At 43.6% G+C, this 13,286-nt stretch overlaps 1 protein-coding gene across 1 annotated transcript; it reads left to right on the plus strand.

Moving 5' to 3' along the window:
- Positions 1-1,810: 1,810 nt before the first annotated feature.
- Positions 1,811-12,757, plus strand: klhl17 (kelch-like family member 17; the record flags this gene model as incomplete). The annotated part of the gene is made up of 12 exons (XM_083919689.1): positions 1,811-1,936; positions 4,264-4,528; positions 5,265-5,386; positions 5,505-5,726; positions 8,590-8,706; positions 9,345-9,558; positions 9,917-10,061; positions 10,313-10,480; positions 10,633-10,721; positions 10,871-10,944; positions 11,077-11,258; positions 12,529-12,757. The coding sequence occupies exons 2-12, from the start codon at positions 4,315-4,317 to the stop codon at positions 12,755-12,757; spliced, it is 1,776 nt and encodes a 591-aa protein (XP_083775815.1). The 5' UTR covers positions 1,811-1,936; positions 4,264-4,314.
- Between the last annotated feature and the right edge of the window lie 529 nt (positions 12,758-13,286).

The following is a 13,286-nucleotide window of genomic DNA, read 5'->3' on the forward strand; positions in this document are numbered from 1 at the left end:
CGTGTGGTGGTGTCACTATAAGTGGCAAGATGGTTTGCTCTTCGATCAACTGTACAAACAGATGGTTTAGGAACACACCGTGTTAACGTTACCTTTGTTATGCTAATTAAATAGCTACACTTGCACCACAACTTTCAGTACAGCCTGCTATTTATGACACATACACTAGATGCTAATCTGGAGCACCAGGAGGATTCGGTCCGTGAGGGTCGGTGTTTTACACTCCATGAGCACGGTACTGTGTTGAATATCAGGTTAAATCATAGATCATAAACGCTGCCTGCACTACACTGGAGCCGGTGTGATCTCCACGACACAGGACTCCCACTCCTGTTTATCTAGAAACGTGTTCCATTAGCCTAGCTCCCCGGCGGTGGAGCTAATGTGGCTAAATCTGTAAACGTCACCCAGACGGACGTATCTCCCTCCCCCCAACGTCACGTCAATGCCCTTTTTTGGTAAGAAGAAATGAAGAGGAGTCAAACTCTGACAGGATGGCGGCCTCCAGAGGTGAATATGACTGATCAAGTTGTGAGAACGGACCCCGGCGAAGAGGCTACGTCCATTTTTTATACAGCCTATGGTCTGGGTCCGTTCTCTCAACTTGATCTAATTGTCCTCGCCTCCGGGAGTCACCATCGTCCATCTGGCTGACGTATACCTCTGAGAAGAAGTGAGGGCCAGTGGCTAGCTGTCACTCAAGAGGCCGCGCCCCTAATTATTCAAAAACTTTAACCTCCAATAAAATAAAAACCAGCCTGGTACAAAAAAATGAACCCCCTCAGTGTTATCATGGCGATATGACCTAAACATACAGACTAGAAAATTGTTGTAAACAAGTCCTAAATAGGTTTAATTATGCTGTGAAAACAGCCTACCTAACATGGGGGTCTATGTAAAACTGCTCTTATTTGCAAACTACTCCTAGTGGACACTCGGAGAACTGTAGTTTTTTGGCACTTCCGTATTGGATCAACCAGGAAGTCGCTGTGGTGGGGGCTTGATTCAGACACCCCGATCTCCTCAGCGTAAACACTGGGAGCTGCTGGTCGCCCAAATTAACATCACTGTTGTCAAAACATCCGGGACCATACTTCAGTCCTTCACAATAAAATTACATGCTTTAACAGCTCCAAAATAAACCGTAAAGTCTTCTTGATTTCAATTTTTAATTTAAACCACAACCTGAGCCGCTCAAGCTGAGTGTCGCACAAACGTTCTTACTGCTTTCTCTCATCAACGTCACTTTCATATACTAATTTGGCATGTAAATGCCCATGCACAAATATGAAACTTCCCTTGTAGATTCTTATAAGTGTGTTAATAAATTCTACTTGCACTTCGGTGGCGATCACCCAGTAAAAGCACCACGAAAAGTCTTGAAACTGCGGCTGACCAAACCGGCTCCGACTGGTGATGCATCATAAACTATTGCCTGGTAGACAAATGTAAAAAAAAATGGACCTTTTCAAAGATGTAAACATAAAGATTCCAAAACAGTCCTAGTTTATTTCCTGTTGCAGTGTATGTGAATGACATCAGCTGACAGGAAGTTACCAAGGACTAAGGCTGTTGCTTAGCAATGGGATCCCGTTGAAAAGGTCTATTGCTTAGTTTTTGATATTGCGTTAAAGCATCGAAATGTGCAATCAATAACACTCAATCTGAAATTAAAAAAAAGCAGGCAGCGAGCACGACACCCTCAATATTTCACTGTCAAAACTGTTCATACAAGAAGAAGCAGTGTTTTGGTGCTGCACGTGAGTTTCAATTAAATGATCAGCTGCGTTCACGAGACTCGGGCAGCTGGAGACCCTCAGAGGAAGGGGTTTCACTTTTACCTTATATTCTGTTCTGTTACACGGCCACAAAGCTGGGCAAGATCACAAACAGGAAGAAATCATCGCTGTCATACCGACAGCGGCGACGGCTGGTGGTGAGTCCTTTTAAATGCTTCCGTTAGGCAAAGCTAACGGTAGCCAGCCCGTTAGTTATGTGACTTAAACAGTCTTTTTATTTATTATTTTAACAGTAGAATGATAAATGCACAGTTCAGCCTTCAAAAGTTTAAATACATATATTAGATTATGTTTTATTGAACACTTGAGTTTGTGTTGGTCGTTGTTTGTTTGATTTGTTCACCGGTTAAACCGAACTGGGGGGTGGTTCGTGTTCTGACCAATCACGGCGCTTTGAGAGTATAACCCCGCCCTCCGCGCTCGCTTGGTTACATTTTCGAGCGCACTTCCGCACTCTGACCAGACAAAAGGTGGCGCTTAAGGTCGTCTGTGTCACATCAGGGGATAAACAGACACCCATTGTAAATGTATGACATTTGCGCTCAGAAGATAACTCCCCGTGTATTTCCGACGATCAACCTCCGTACCACGGCATCATATGTCAACAGCACGAGCAGCATTGCGACTTTCACCTCCGGCAGTTTCAGCTCCACCTTAACGAACCGATGTCAGCGTTCATGCAGTTTTTTTTGCATTGACGTCAGCCGCATACAGCACAAAACAGAGGCTTTTCTTCATATTTCGTATGCTTGAGTCAGAATATGAACAGATAGACGCAGATGCCAATTTTAAACCAATCTGACTGCGGCAGCTGCTGGTTTATTTCCCATCACTCTGAGGAAGACACTGCATCCAAGGATAACCGCAACACAACCACCGGTAAAGAAATGACACATTCATTCTCTCTGTGCTGCTGCATTCAAAATAGATGGAGTGGGGGGTTGGGGGGGATTCTTCAAAGCACACAAGGAAGCTGATGTATGAATAGAAATATCCTTCTGTCCAAAAGAGATTACAGCATTTGTGTATCCAGCAAGATTATGCATGATTGCCAAGAAGCCACAGTCTTTGTGTGGATTGCAGCCAAGGTTTTGAGCCAGACAGGGGTGATAAGGTTTTTTTTTTGTTTTTTTAAACAAGGAATGAACAGGACAAGTTCTTTACCCTGTTATTTTTAAAATGTGACAATTGTAGTTATACTCTCTGCCTCAACCTCCTGTGTATCCATGTCTTATTTTGCAGCATTGTCTAATCTCGTTCCCATGGGCATGAGAGCAGATTGTTCCCTCATAAAGGAACATGCTTGGTGTGTTTTTTTGTGGTCCATTGTTTTGGAAAATGGGACCTGAAGCCAGTCACCAGGCAGCTGTGGTGACATTTGAGATGGCCCTCAGTGGGATAGTGCAGGGTATTTAGTTGAAAGAGTGCCTCTGAACAGATGACAACTTAATTATGCTGCATTTATACTCAGTGAATTGTGTATTGTGGACGGAGCGAGACATGCGAAACTCAACTTTATCAGAATCAATAATATATTGTTGGGTTTCAGCCTTGAGCGTTGCATTACACGGACTTCAAACTGATCATTATTCTTCGTTTAGGAAGAATAGGCTTGTGTTATTGTCACAAAAACACCTATATTTACAAACATGAATAATGAATTTAAACTGTAAAAAGTAAAGCATCACTAGAGGGCACTTAAGGATATTTAAAACAACACTTTATGTGGAAGTGCTCCATCAGAGGAGTTTGGAGGAGCTGGCTTTACACTTTTCAAACCACTTAACTTCTGCTCATATTTCCCTACTCTAAGATATCACAGCATCAAATTCAGTGTATTTCGAATTCAGTTTTAGTCCGGTGTACCCCATCCAGCGGTTTACCTTAGAGCGTCCTAGATGTTTATCAGACAACAGTTTCTCAGGTGCTGTGTGACGGTGGTTATGCAACATTCTGAAGTGTGTCCTCCGCCAGAGAGCACAGTGTATGAGAGTACAATGGAAAAGGCTAACTCAGGCTACATCCTCCACCCTGCCTACCCGAGGCAGCAAGTTACACAGCTGATTCTGGTATAATTAAACTTGCTAGGGAGTAGTCATTGCAATTAGATAACTCAAGACTGTCCAATAGAATCCTGCATTCATTTGATTCCAGTTCAAGTAATAATGTCCATGACTTTCTTTTGCCATAATGGAATTTAATCGGACTTGACACTGAATGTCAAATAATCAGGCCAGCCAGCCAACTACCCTTTGTAATTGTACTGAGATTTTCTGTCATGCTGGTAGGCTTCCTGTCAAAGCTGTCAGGATTTGTACTCTAATAGGTACAATGATTGCTCAGGACTCCTGTCATTATACCTGTCTCTCTGCAGATCAATTAAGCTTTCGCAGGTTAAAAAAAAAAATACTGACGCCAAAAGACATTTTTCTAAAAGGAAAATATTTTTTTTTGCATGTTTCAGTTGCCCAGAGTGCGGCCCAGGCAAGAGTCAGCGACCGCCACATCAGGCAGCATGATGGAGGGGGGCATGCAGCTGCTCAACCGCGATGGCCACAGCATCTCGCACAACTCAAAGCGCCACTACCACGACTCCTTCGTGTCCATGAACAGGATGCGACAACGCGGCCTGCTATGTGACATTGTGCTCCATGTCTCCAACAAAGAAATCAAGGCGCACAAAGTTGTGCTTGCATCCTGCAGCCCCTACTTCCACGCTATGTTTACCAGTAAGTCCACGTTGTCCAACACACTGCCTGTGTTTGCTTTGCTTTTATCCCTGAAATCCACAAAGCCCAGCTTGTTGCAGGCTTCAGCTACTTTAAGCTCTGATATCAAACTGTGCTTCATTTTTGCTCTGTTGCTGTTTGATAACAACAACTTGCGAGAGCAGTTAATGTCACCTCATCCTTTCAGCATCATCACTTCCTTCCTTCCTCCTATTCCTGTCTGGGGCACAGGTGGAGGGATGAGGTGTGTGCAAGTCTCACATTTCCTCCCGACACTAGACCTTTGTGAGGGTACAATGTGTCTCCAGACATCCAGTTAGTTATCTGGCCTTGAGAGTCAGCTGCTCTGCTTCCTCTTGTCTGACCCAGTCACTAATCGGCCCATTTTAACAGAATTTGCGGATCTTTCATGACTATCCAAACAGCAAAATCACAGCTCCCCTGCAGATATGGCCTTTGAGATTTCCTCTGAGTAATATGAGATAAAACCTTTGACTGTTGATGTTGAACCTACTGACCCACATTGGTGTATAGAGTGTATCGATTCAAGATTTTTAAAAAAAGCTCCAGAGCTTTATTTAAACAACTGATTGAATGGACAGCACAACAGCGCCGCTGTATACATTAGAAACTTCCATGTGTCAGCATGACTGAACAGGGAGGCAGTTATATCAGCCAGAGTTTTAAGGGTTATAACATAGTAAAAATATAAAAGCTCTCGTGTGTAATCATGCAGATGAGATGTCGGAGAGTAGGCAGACTCATGTGACCCTTCATGACATCGACTGTCAGGCTTTGGAGCAGCTGGTCCAGTACGCCTACACAGCAGAGATAGTGGTCGGGGAAGGCAACGTGCAGGTAGGGTAGAAGATTTCATATTTCTAGACAAGATTGTTAAATCAGACGTAAGTTGACCCCATTATTCAAAGTGCAAACAGACTCAGTCTAATTCCAACTGTAATTGCTCTCTATCTAGACGTTGCTCCCAGCAGCCAGCCTTCTGCAGCTCAATGGGGTGCGAGACGCCTGCTGTAAGTTTCTCCTCAGCCAGCTGGACCCCTCCAACTGCCTGGGCATCAGAGGCTTCGCTGACACGCACTCCTGCAGCGATCTGCTCAAGTCAGCGCACAAGTATGTTCTGCAGCACTTTGTGGAGGTGTCCAAGACCGAGGAGTTCATGTTGCTGCCACTAAAACAGGTAACGGTGATGCTTTTTCTGTCTCCTGTTGTGTCTTCTGCCGGCTGTTCCTTTTTTTTTTAAAAGAAGCTGTTTTAATGGTGACATATTCAGTGGGAAACAGTTGTTGGTAGTTGGTAATTATTAGGTAATCATGAGTTTTTCCTGATCAGACCTTGTCTGTTTACTTTGAGATAACTGGTGGGAGTCAGCTTACTTTAAAATGCAATTTATTATAAAGTCATAACAGACATTAAGTTACATTTCAATGGCTCAACTTGATTAATCGACCCAATTGCTTAGAAATATGACAAAGAGAAGCTCCAAAGATAAACATACACTTATACTAAGAAGCCCTTAATTTAGTCCTTGCATGTTGTTTACCACCCTCTCCTCACCATGAGCACAGCTGCCTGTGTATGTATTTTTACATTAGAGGCTCCCCAAGGGAATAGGCCACAAGCACGCCATTGTGTTTTTAAGATTAATAAAGAAGACATCTCTTCTTCCTCACATCAATTGTTTCTCTTGTGGTTTTATTATTCCACTGTGCTGCCATGGACTACTTTATCCAACAGGTCAACATAGCCAAAGTATCACTTATTCATCAGCCAGGCTCAGCTGTAACAACGCTGCAGTTCCTGTCCTGGAAGTGGCAACAGGCAAAGCTACTGACATTTTCCACAGTATCTGTCCTGTTTTATAAAGCTAACAGCATTGCTTACTTCTCTGAGGGATCAAGGTTTTGGAAATTTAGGTAAGATCTTCTTTATTCAGTATCAGTTGATGTTATGTGTACAAGGCACATAGCAACAACTGCTCCATTAGAAGTCAACAGGTCAGATTGTGGCTGTACTGACTCTTAAGTGTGAATGAGTAGGGTGTTCCTAAAATATATGCTATTAAATTATAGTTAAAGAAACAAGTAGGCATAAGGCAACGTAGGCAAAGCAGGCTCTCCTGCAATTACATCTTACTGCCCAAGAGGCCGCTAGAAACAACTTTAAAGTCCCACTCCAGACACCTTTAAGTATTTAAAAAATACCCTGCTATGAGTAATATTTTGTTTAACATGGTTTTCCCACATGGAAAGTAAAAAAGAAACTCAGAGAAAAGGGCTGGAAGCACATCTACGGTTTCTCCGTCCATTGAAATTTTCTGCATCAGGCCACCACTGCGCCCGCCCCATACACTAAAATGATACCATACACTAAACTTGGGAACGGTATTAAAAGTATAGTAAAATATAGAACAGTTTTGAATTTCAAATTGCAGAGATGCACACAGACATCTCCTCCTTCAGGACAGGAATGTGAAAACACCTCTCTAGGTGAGGCGATGGTTTCGTGTTGATGACTCAATAAAGGAGACAACTGCATCATCTCTCATGTGAAATGACATCTGTTTCAAACAAATGTCTTCTTGAGCCTTGCCAGGTAAAAAAGAAAAAAAATTGCAATGAAAAGAAGTAATAAACAGCTGCAAGTATCATTTTCCCATTTTCTTCTCACCTCTCTAAGACACAGTCCCCGCTGCACTAAAGAGATTGTGCTGGTGGAAGCGTCTCTCTTCAAAGCCCTGACACTGACTGCAATAGGAGTGTGTGGGCTCTCTCCATGAAAACAGTCAAAGTAAAGCTGCATAAAGGAAGCTTAGAAATTAACCATTTTAATTTCTTTGATTCTCTTCTTCATCTCTCTGTTTCCTTTGGTTCATCACCCCATTCTATCTGCAGCTGTTCTGTGTCTGTCATAAATCTGCATCAGATCTGGATTTATTTTTTTTTATTCATATTTTTTTATTTTTGCACTAAAGGACTCACGGGGCTGTGAAATATGCCCCATATTTCTTTTCATGCTCTGTCATGAAAGTGGCAATGCATGGCAGGGCTCTGACTCGTCTGCTTTGGTGATGCTTACTGATGTAGCATCACGTGCATGAAAAAAGACATGGATGTATCCGAATTAATGTGTGTGGTGTATAAAGACATCTACTACACATGCACACACAAACATTAATGTGACGGGTTAATGTGACGCAGTGTGCACATCCAGGGGTATGGCAGAAAGCAGGGTGGGGCAGAGGCAGTATTCTCTGTGTTACTCTGGATTAGTGCAGACTGTTCCTGGGAAGCTGCTAACTGTTGCCCTGATCTGGCCAGGGAAGACAGCTGCAGCAGCTGGCCGATCCACCCAGCCCTGCCAGCTTTGGGTTCATCTGGGAACAGTGCCAACTAGCCACTCAGACTGCAGCAGTACACATATACTGACCTTAATATAACACAAGCATTTATGTATGAATGTTAAAGTTGTACGTCATTTTATTTTGTTTTGTTTTTTTTAGAATCGAATGATGCAGTTTAATGTGAATGTTTCATTTTGATGAAGCAGGCCAAAACACATGCCCTCAATCTTTTCAAACATCGGCCTGGATAAAGTACAACAAATCAAGGCAGAAAGAAGAGAGGATAAAGGAAGAGTGGCTGTAGTTGTGCAGACTATGGGTGCTTTGACGTTGCTACACAGGTGTATCTGTCATGCTAAGGTTTGGCACTTATTTCACCACCCTTCGCCCCCTCGCTCCTTTAGGTGCATTTAAGGGACTGAAAGATCCTCCATGATGGCAGAGGAGGAAATATTTCCAGGTCACAGGAGAGAGGACGTGAGGAACCATAAGTTAGCATAATGAAAAGCACCCAAAGTCAGGAACTAACACTGGCTGAGGCCAACGCAATTTACTTCCTGCGTGTTGACATGTTTGGTCAGGAATAATTTTTTTTTTTTTTCCAAAAGCAAATTGTGATAGTCACAGTTGAATTAAAGGCACTGCGCTCTTGTAAATGATTAAACGGTCGCTGTCTGTCTGTTTTGTCTTTTACATCCAGGTCCTGGATTTGATCTCCAGTGACAACCTCAACGTGCCATCTGAAGAGGAAGTGTACCGGGCTGTGTTGAGCTGGGTGAAACATGATATAGATGGACGCAGACAACATGTACCATGGGTAAGACTTTCTTAGGACGCACTCACACTTGCAATTAGTACTGTGCCCAAGCCCGAATCACAGCTAAATACTTGTTAGCCGTTACGCGAGAACAACTGCTCCGTGCCTAGGCACAGCACGCTTCCTGGCCCTGGTCCGGTTGAGAGAGATGGGCTTTTGTAAAGCATGGATGTACGAGCACGAGCATTGATGGAGGTCCTGAGATTATTTACAGTATATATGACTGGTTCCCGTGACAGACATTTAAAAAGATGCTGCCGAAGGGTTCGCCCTAGTCTGATGTGGCAGTGGAGTGTTTACTGCAGATTTGGTCAGATGAAAATATTCAAAAGGAGTTGGACAACATAAATAACCTCTCAGGGGTGACGATGTCTATAAGCAAGAAGCAATCATGCCAAGGCCCGAATCATTTCAAATAATGTGAGCGCAAACGGGCCTGGGCCGCGGGCGAAAAGGGAGGGGGGGACAATCACGCTAAAGCACGGCACGAATCATCTGGGCCAAGTGTTAATGCGCCCTTACATATCTTATTTCCTAACATAGATTGTTCATTAGTTTGACTAAACCTCACGCACATTTCCTCCATTCCCCTTCTTCTGACCCCAACTCATCACCCACAATCTCTCTGCCTCCTTTAGCTGATGAAGTGTGTGCGGCTTCCACTGCTGAGGAGAGACTTTTTGATGAGCAACGTAGATACAGAGCTGCTGGTTCGACACCACTCAGAGTGCAAGGACCTTCTGATCGAGGCTCTCAAGTACCATCTGATGCCTGAGCAGAGGGGAGTCCTCAGCAACAGCCGGACACGCCCACGACGCTGTGAGGGCGCCAGCCCTGTGCTCTTCGCCGTTGGTCAGTGTGCCCCTGAAGGTACCCACTAGGGTACACTTAGGCCACACTGCAATTAACTTCTGATGTCACTGCAAACATCAGCATTTTTACAGCTGGGAGATAAAAATACGGATTATAAATATAGGAGACGAGATGTTGTCTGTCATTTTTATAGAAACGTGATAGTTTGAATGTTTGAAACTACTCCTTTAAATGTTAAAGCTGAATGAAATGCCACTTATGGATTTCTATTTTATGCAGATCAGTATTTCTTTTAGGCTGTAACCTGCACTATAATATAAGATTTTACATGTTTACTTTACTGCTTGATATTAAAGCATTGTTGTTCACTATATTGTACTTGTGTGTGTGTCTGCAGGTGGTGGCAGCCTTTTTGCCATCCACGGAGACTGCGAGGCATATGACACCAGGACCGATCGTTGGCACATGGTGGCGTCCATGTCCACCCGGCGGGCACGGGTGGGCGTGGCAGCCATTGGGAACAGACTTTATGCCGTTGGAGGGTGAGCAATGACAACTATAGTGCTGACCTTTGAACCAAAACTAGTAAAGCCCTCATCTCATTTCTAACGGCTTCATTGTTGTGCTACTTTACTTATAAGCTACTAAGTGCTTTCTTCTACCAAAATGTAATGTATAATTGCTCTTTTTTCCATTTGCTATTTTTTTTTTTCAGAGGTAATTTAAGGCAACATGCATCCACCTCGATTATCAAAAAGCTTTTTCTGATCCATTTATATCCACATCTCTTTAGGTATGATGGCACCTCAGATCTCGCAACTGTGGAGTCCTATGACCCCATCACTAACTCCTGGCAGCCTGAGGTTTCCATGGGCACACGGCGGAGCTGTTTGGGTGTAGCAGTCCTGCATGGCCTGCTGTACGCTGCTGGAGGTTATGATGGAGCTTCCTGCCTTAATAGGTACTCACAGACTAACAAATGCTGTCTTGAATCTATATTTGTTTGTCGTGATGCTATTTTCTAGGCCAGATCTCAAAGACAGTTTATCTCTATAGGGCAGCCTTTCAGTGCCATTTTATTGATTACACGTACGTCTTTTTCTCCTCTTTTAGTGCAGAGCGTTACGACCCTCTGACCAGTACATGGACCTCAATCGCTGCCATGAGCACCCGTAGGAGATACGTCCGAGTAGCAACTCTGGGTAGGAACTTTCCATAAAACATAATATGGAACATGCTGTTCTACTGTATGTTTATGTTTCACTGTTTGCATTTTAATGTCTAAAATCAAGAAGGAGTGGCCACCTGCTAATATTTACATTCTGAGTGTTTACTCCCTTTTCCCCTCCAGATGGCAGCTTGTATGCAGTGGGAGGTTATGACAGCTCCTCACATCTCGCAACAGTGGAGAAATATGACCCACAGGTACATTGCATGCAGTTAAATTCACATCAAAAACGCTTGCTGCTGGGGTTCAACTGAATGTGGAGTCAAAATTGTACACTACGGATGTATCTTTGAACATGTCACCAATCCTCAATCTCTTGATGTGATTAGAGCAACACATGGACAGCCATTGCCAACATGCTGAGTCGGCGCAGCAGTGCCGGGGTGGCTGTGCTAGACGGCATGCTGTATGTCGCTGGAGGCAACGATGGCACCAGCTGCCTGAACTCTGTGGAGCGGTTCAACCCCAAGGCCAACACCTGGGAGGGAGTGGCCCCCATGAACATACGCAGGTTAGCCTGCAAACAGAGTTTATATTGGCACAGACAGAATGATTAAGTCTCGGTCTAGTGGCAAAAGAAGTATGTCTTTCAAAACTGTCATAGTATGTAAAGTAAAGTAGTAAAAAATTGAAATCAACTCTACCAATTGTTAACAATGGGGCATTCGCAAATGTATGTTAATGTGGAACCTCTCAGTTCATTTTGAAATTGATGGGAGAAGTAGGCAATACAGTAACAGAATCTGCTCAGTTTGACAGTTTGTACAGAGGCTATAAGTTTTGCTGCAGCAGCCGCGGTTTGACTCCGCCCTTCAGCCCTTTGCTGAGAAAAAAGTAGCAGATTTATGAGGAAAAAAGTCTGAAAAATAGTTCTGTTTTACACCTCATGTTTTGTTTTACCCTCCCTGTTGAAATACATTGCTTCAGGATCAGCCCAGACGCTGCCGAGTGCCGTGTACTATGTCTTCAGCAAACTCGGAAAAATTCTGTGTTTTGAAGTTTAGAAAGATTGAAGAACGCATACAAGGATGAGAGACTGCATTGTGGCACTTATAACATTATAAGTGTGCCGCAGCACACACACCACACGGCGTGGTTATACCATGACATGTCTAACTTATACCTTTTTTCTCATGGAATTGCCACTTTTTTATCGAAATATTACCCCCCTCCCCTAGGTCTGGATCTTTTTTCCCATATCTGGCCATAATACGCCATTGTACAAAAGACCTGGGATGGATCCAGGGAATGTAATTAATGAGACACACCTTAGCCAAATGAGCAATCAGGATGACCTGGTTCTTCTTTTCCAACTGCACAGGTTCAACTCACAGCATTGAAATGCTGAAGTACACTTACCTCGAATGTACAGTTTTTTTTAAGGTCTGTCCAACTACTAAGTAGAAAATAAAATCTCCTTTGAAAAGCTAAAGAACAAAGCTTTCTGTATGGACCTTATCAAAAGGGCACCCATTCTGCGATTATTTTGCTTTTTGGAAAAGTTTTACTCGGGGGCAGATTACATATTTTCCACAACAGTCGACTCTCTTATTTCTTAGAAGAGGAAACTTGTCCTGTGGGTGATTAGCAAAGCAGGCGTGCATGCACAAACTGTCAACATTATATTGATACAAGATCGGCAAACAAAACAAAGCCCACAATGCATCCACTGTAAATTGGCACTCTGTAATAAATGTATTCACCTAAATTAAAAATGAATGCAGAGAAATATGGTGTTATAATACATGCTGAATATATACGTTGTTTTCTTCTTCTTCCAGGAGCACCCATGACCTGGTGGCTATGGATGGCTGGTTATACGCAGTGGGGGGTAATGATGGAAGCTCCAGTCTCAACTCCATCGAGAAGTACAACCCACGCAGCAACAAATGGGTTGCAGCCTCCTGCATGTTCACACGGCGCAGCAGTGTGGGTGTGGCTGTGCTGGAGCTGCTGAACTTCCCACCACCCTCCTCACCCACCCTCTCGGTTTCCTCCACCAGCCTTTGACACGGGGTCACCTCTTGGCTGACCTTAGCCTCTGCTGCTACAGCCCAGACTGGCTCTGGGAAGAGACGCAACTGCTCAGTTTGAGATGAGGAAGAGGAGGACAGGAATGGACAGGTAAATGGATAGAGGTGGGAGAAGAGAAAGGGCGAAGGTGTGGATAAAGCTTCTGGTTAGGTTCATTATAAAGTTCCCTCCAGAATTCGTGGCACTCTTGGTGAAGGTTGGCCATGCTTTAAAAGACAATACAACATAAGTCATGTACTTTAAAGGGATAGTTCAGATATTTTAAAGTGGGTTTGTATGAGGTAGTTATCGATAGTCAGCGCATTTCTTGCAGTAGATGGCAGTCGGCATGCTGCGTGTTTAGAGAAGCAGGCTGGAATACGAACATGGAAGCTAAGCAACGGGAGCAGCCCTGTAAACAGATTTAAACAACTCGCACCTCGCATAATACACATCACAGTTGTGCTTATGCGAAGGAATACATTGAGAAAATATTGTGCCAAAGAAAAGCGCTGTCTGATAGCAA

This window comes from Echiichthys vipera (assembly GCF_963691815.1).
Source record: "Echiichthys vipera genome assembly, chromosome: 9".
In the NCBI taxonomy this organism is placed as follows: domain Eukaryota; kingdom Metazoa; phylum Chordata; class Actinopteri; order Perciformes; family Trachinidae; genus Echiichthys; species Echiichthys vipera.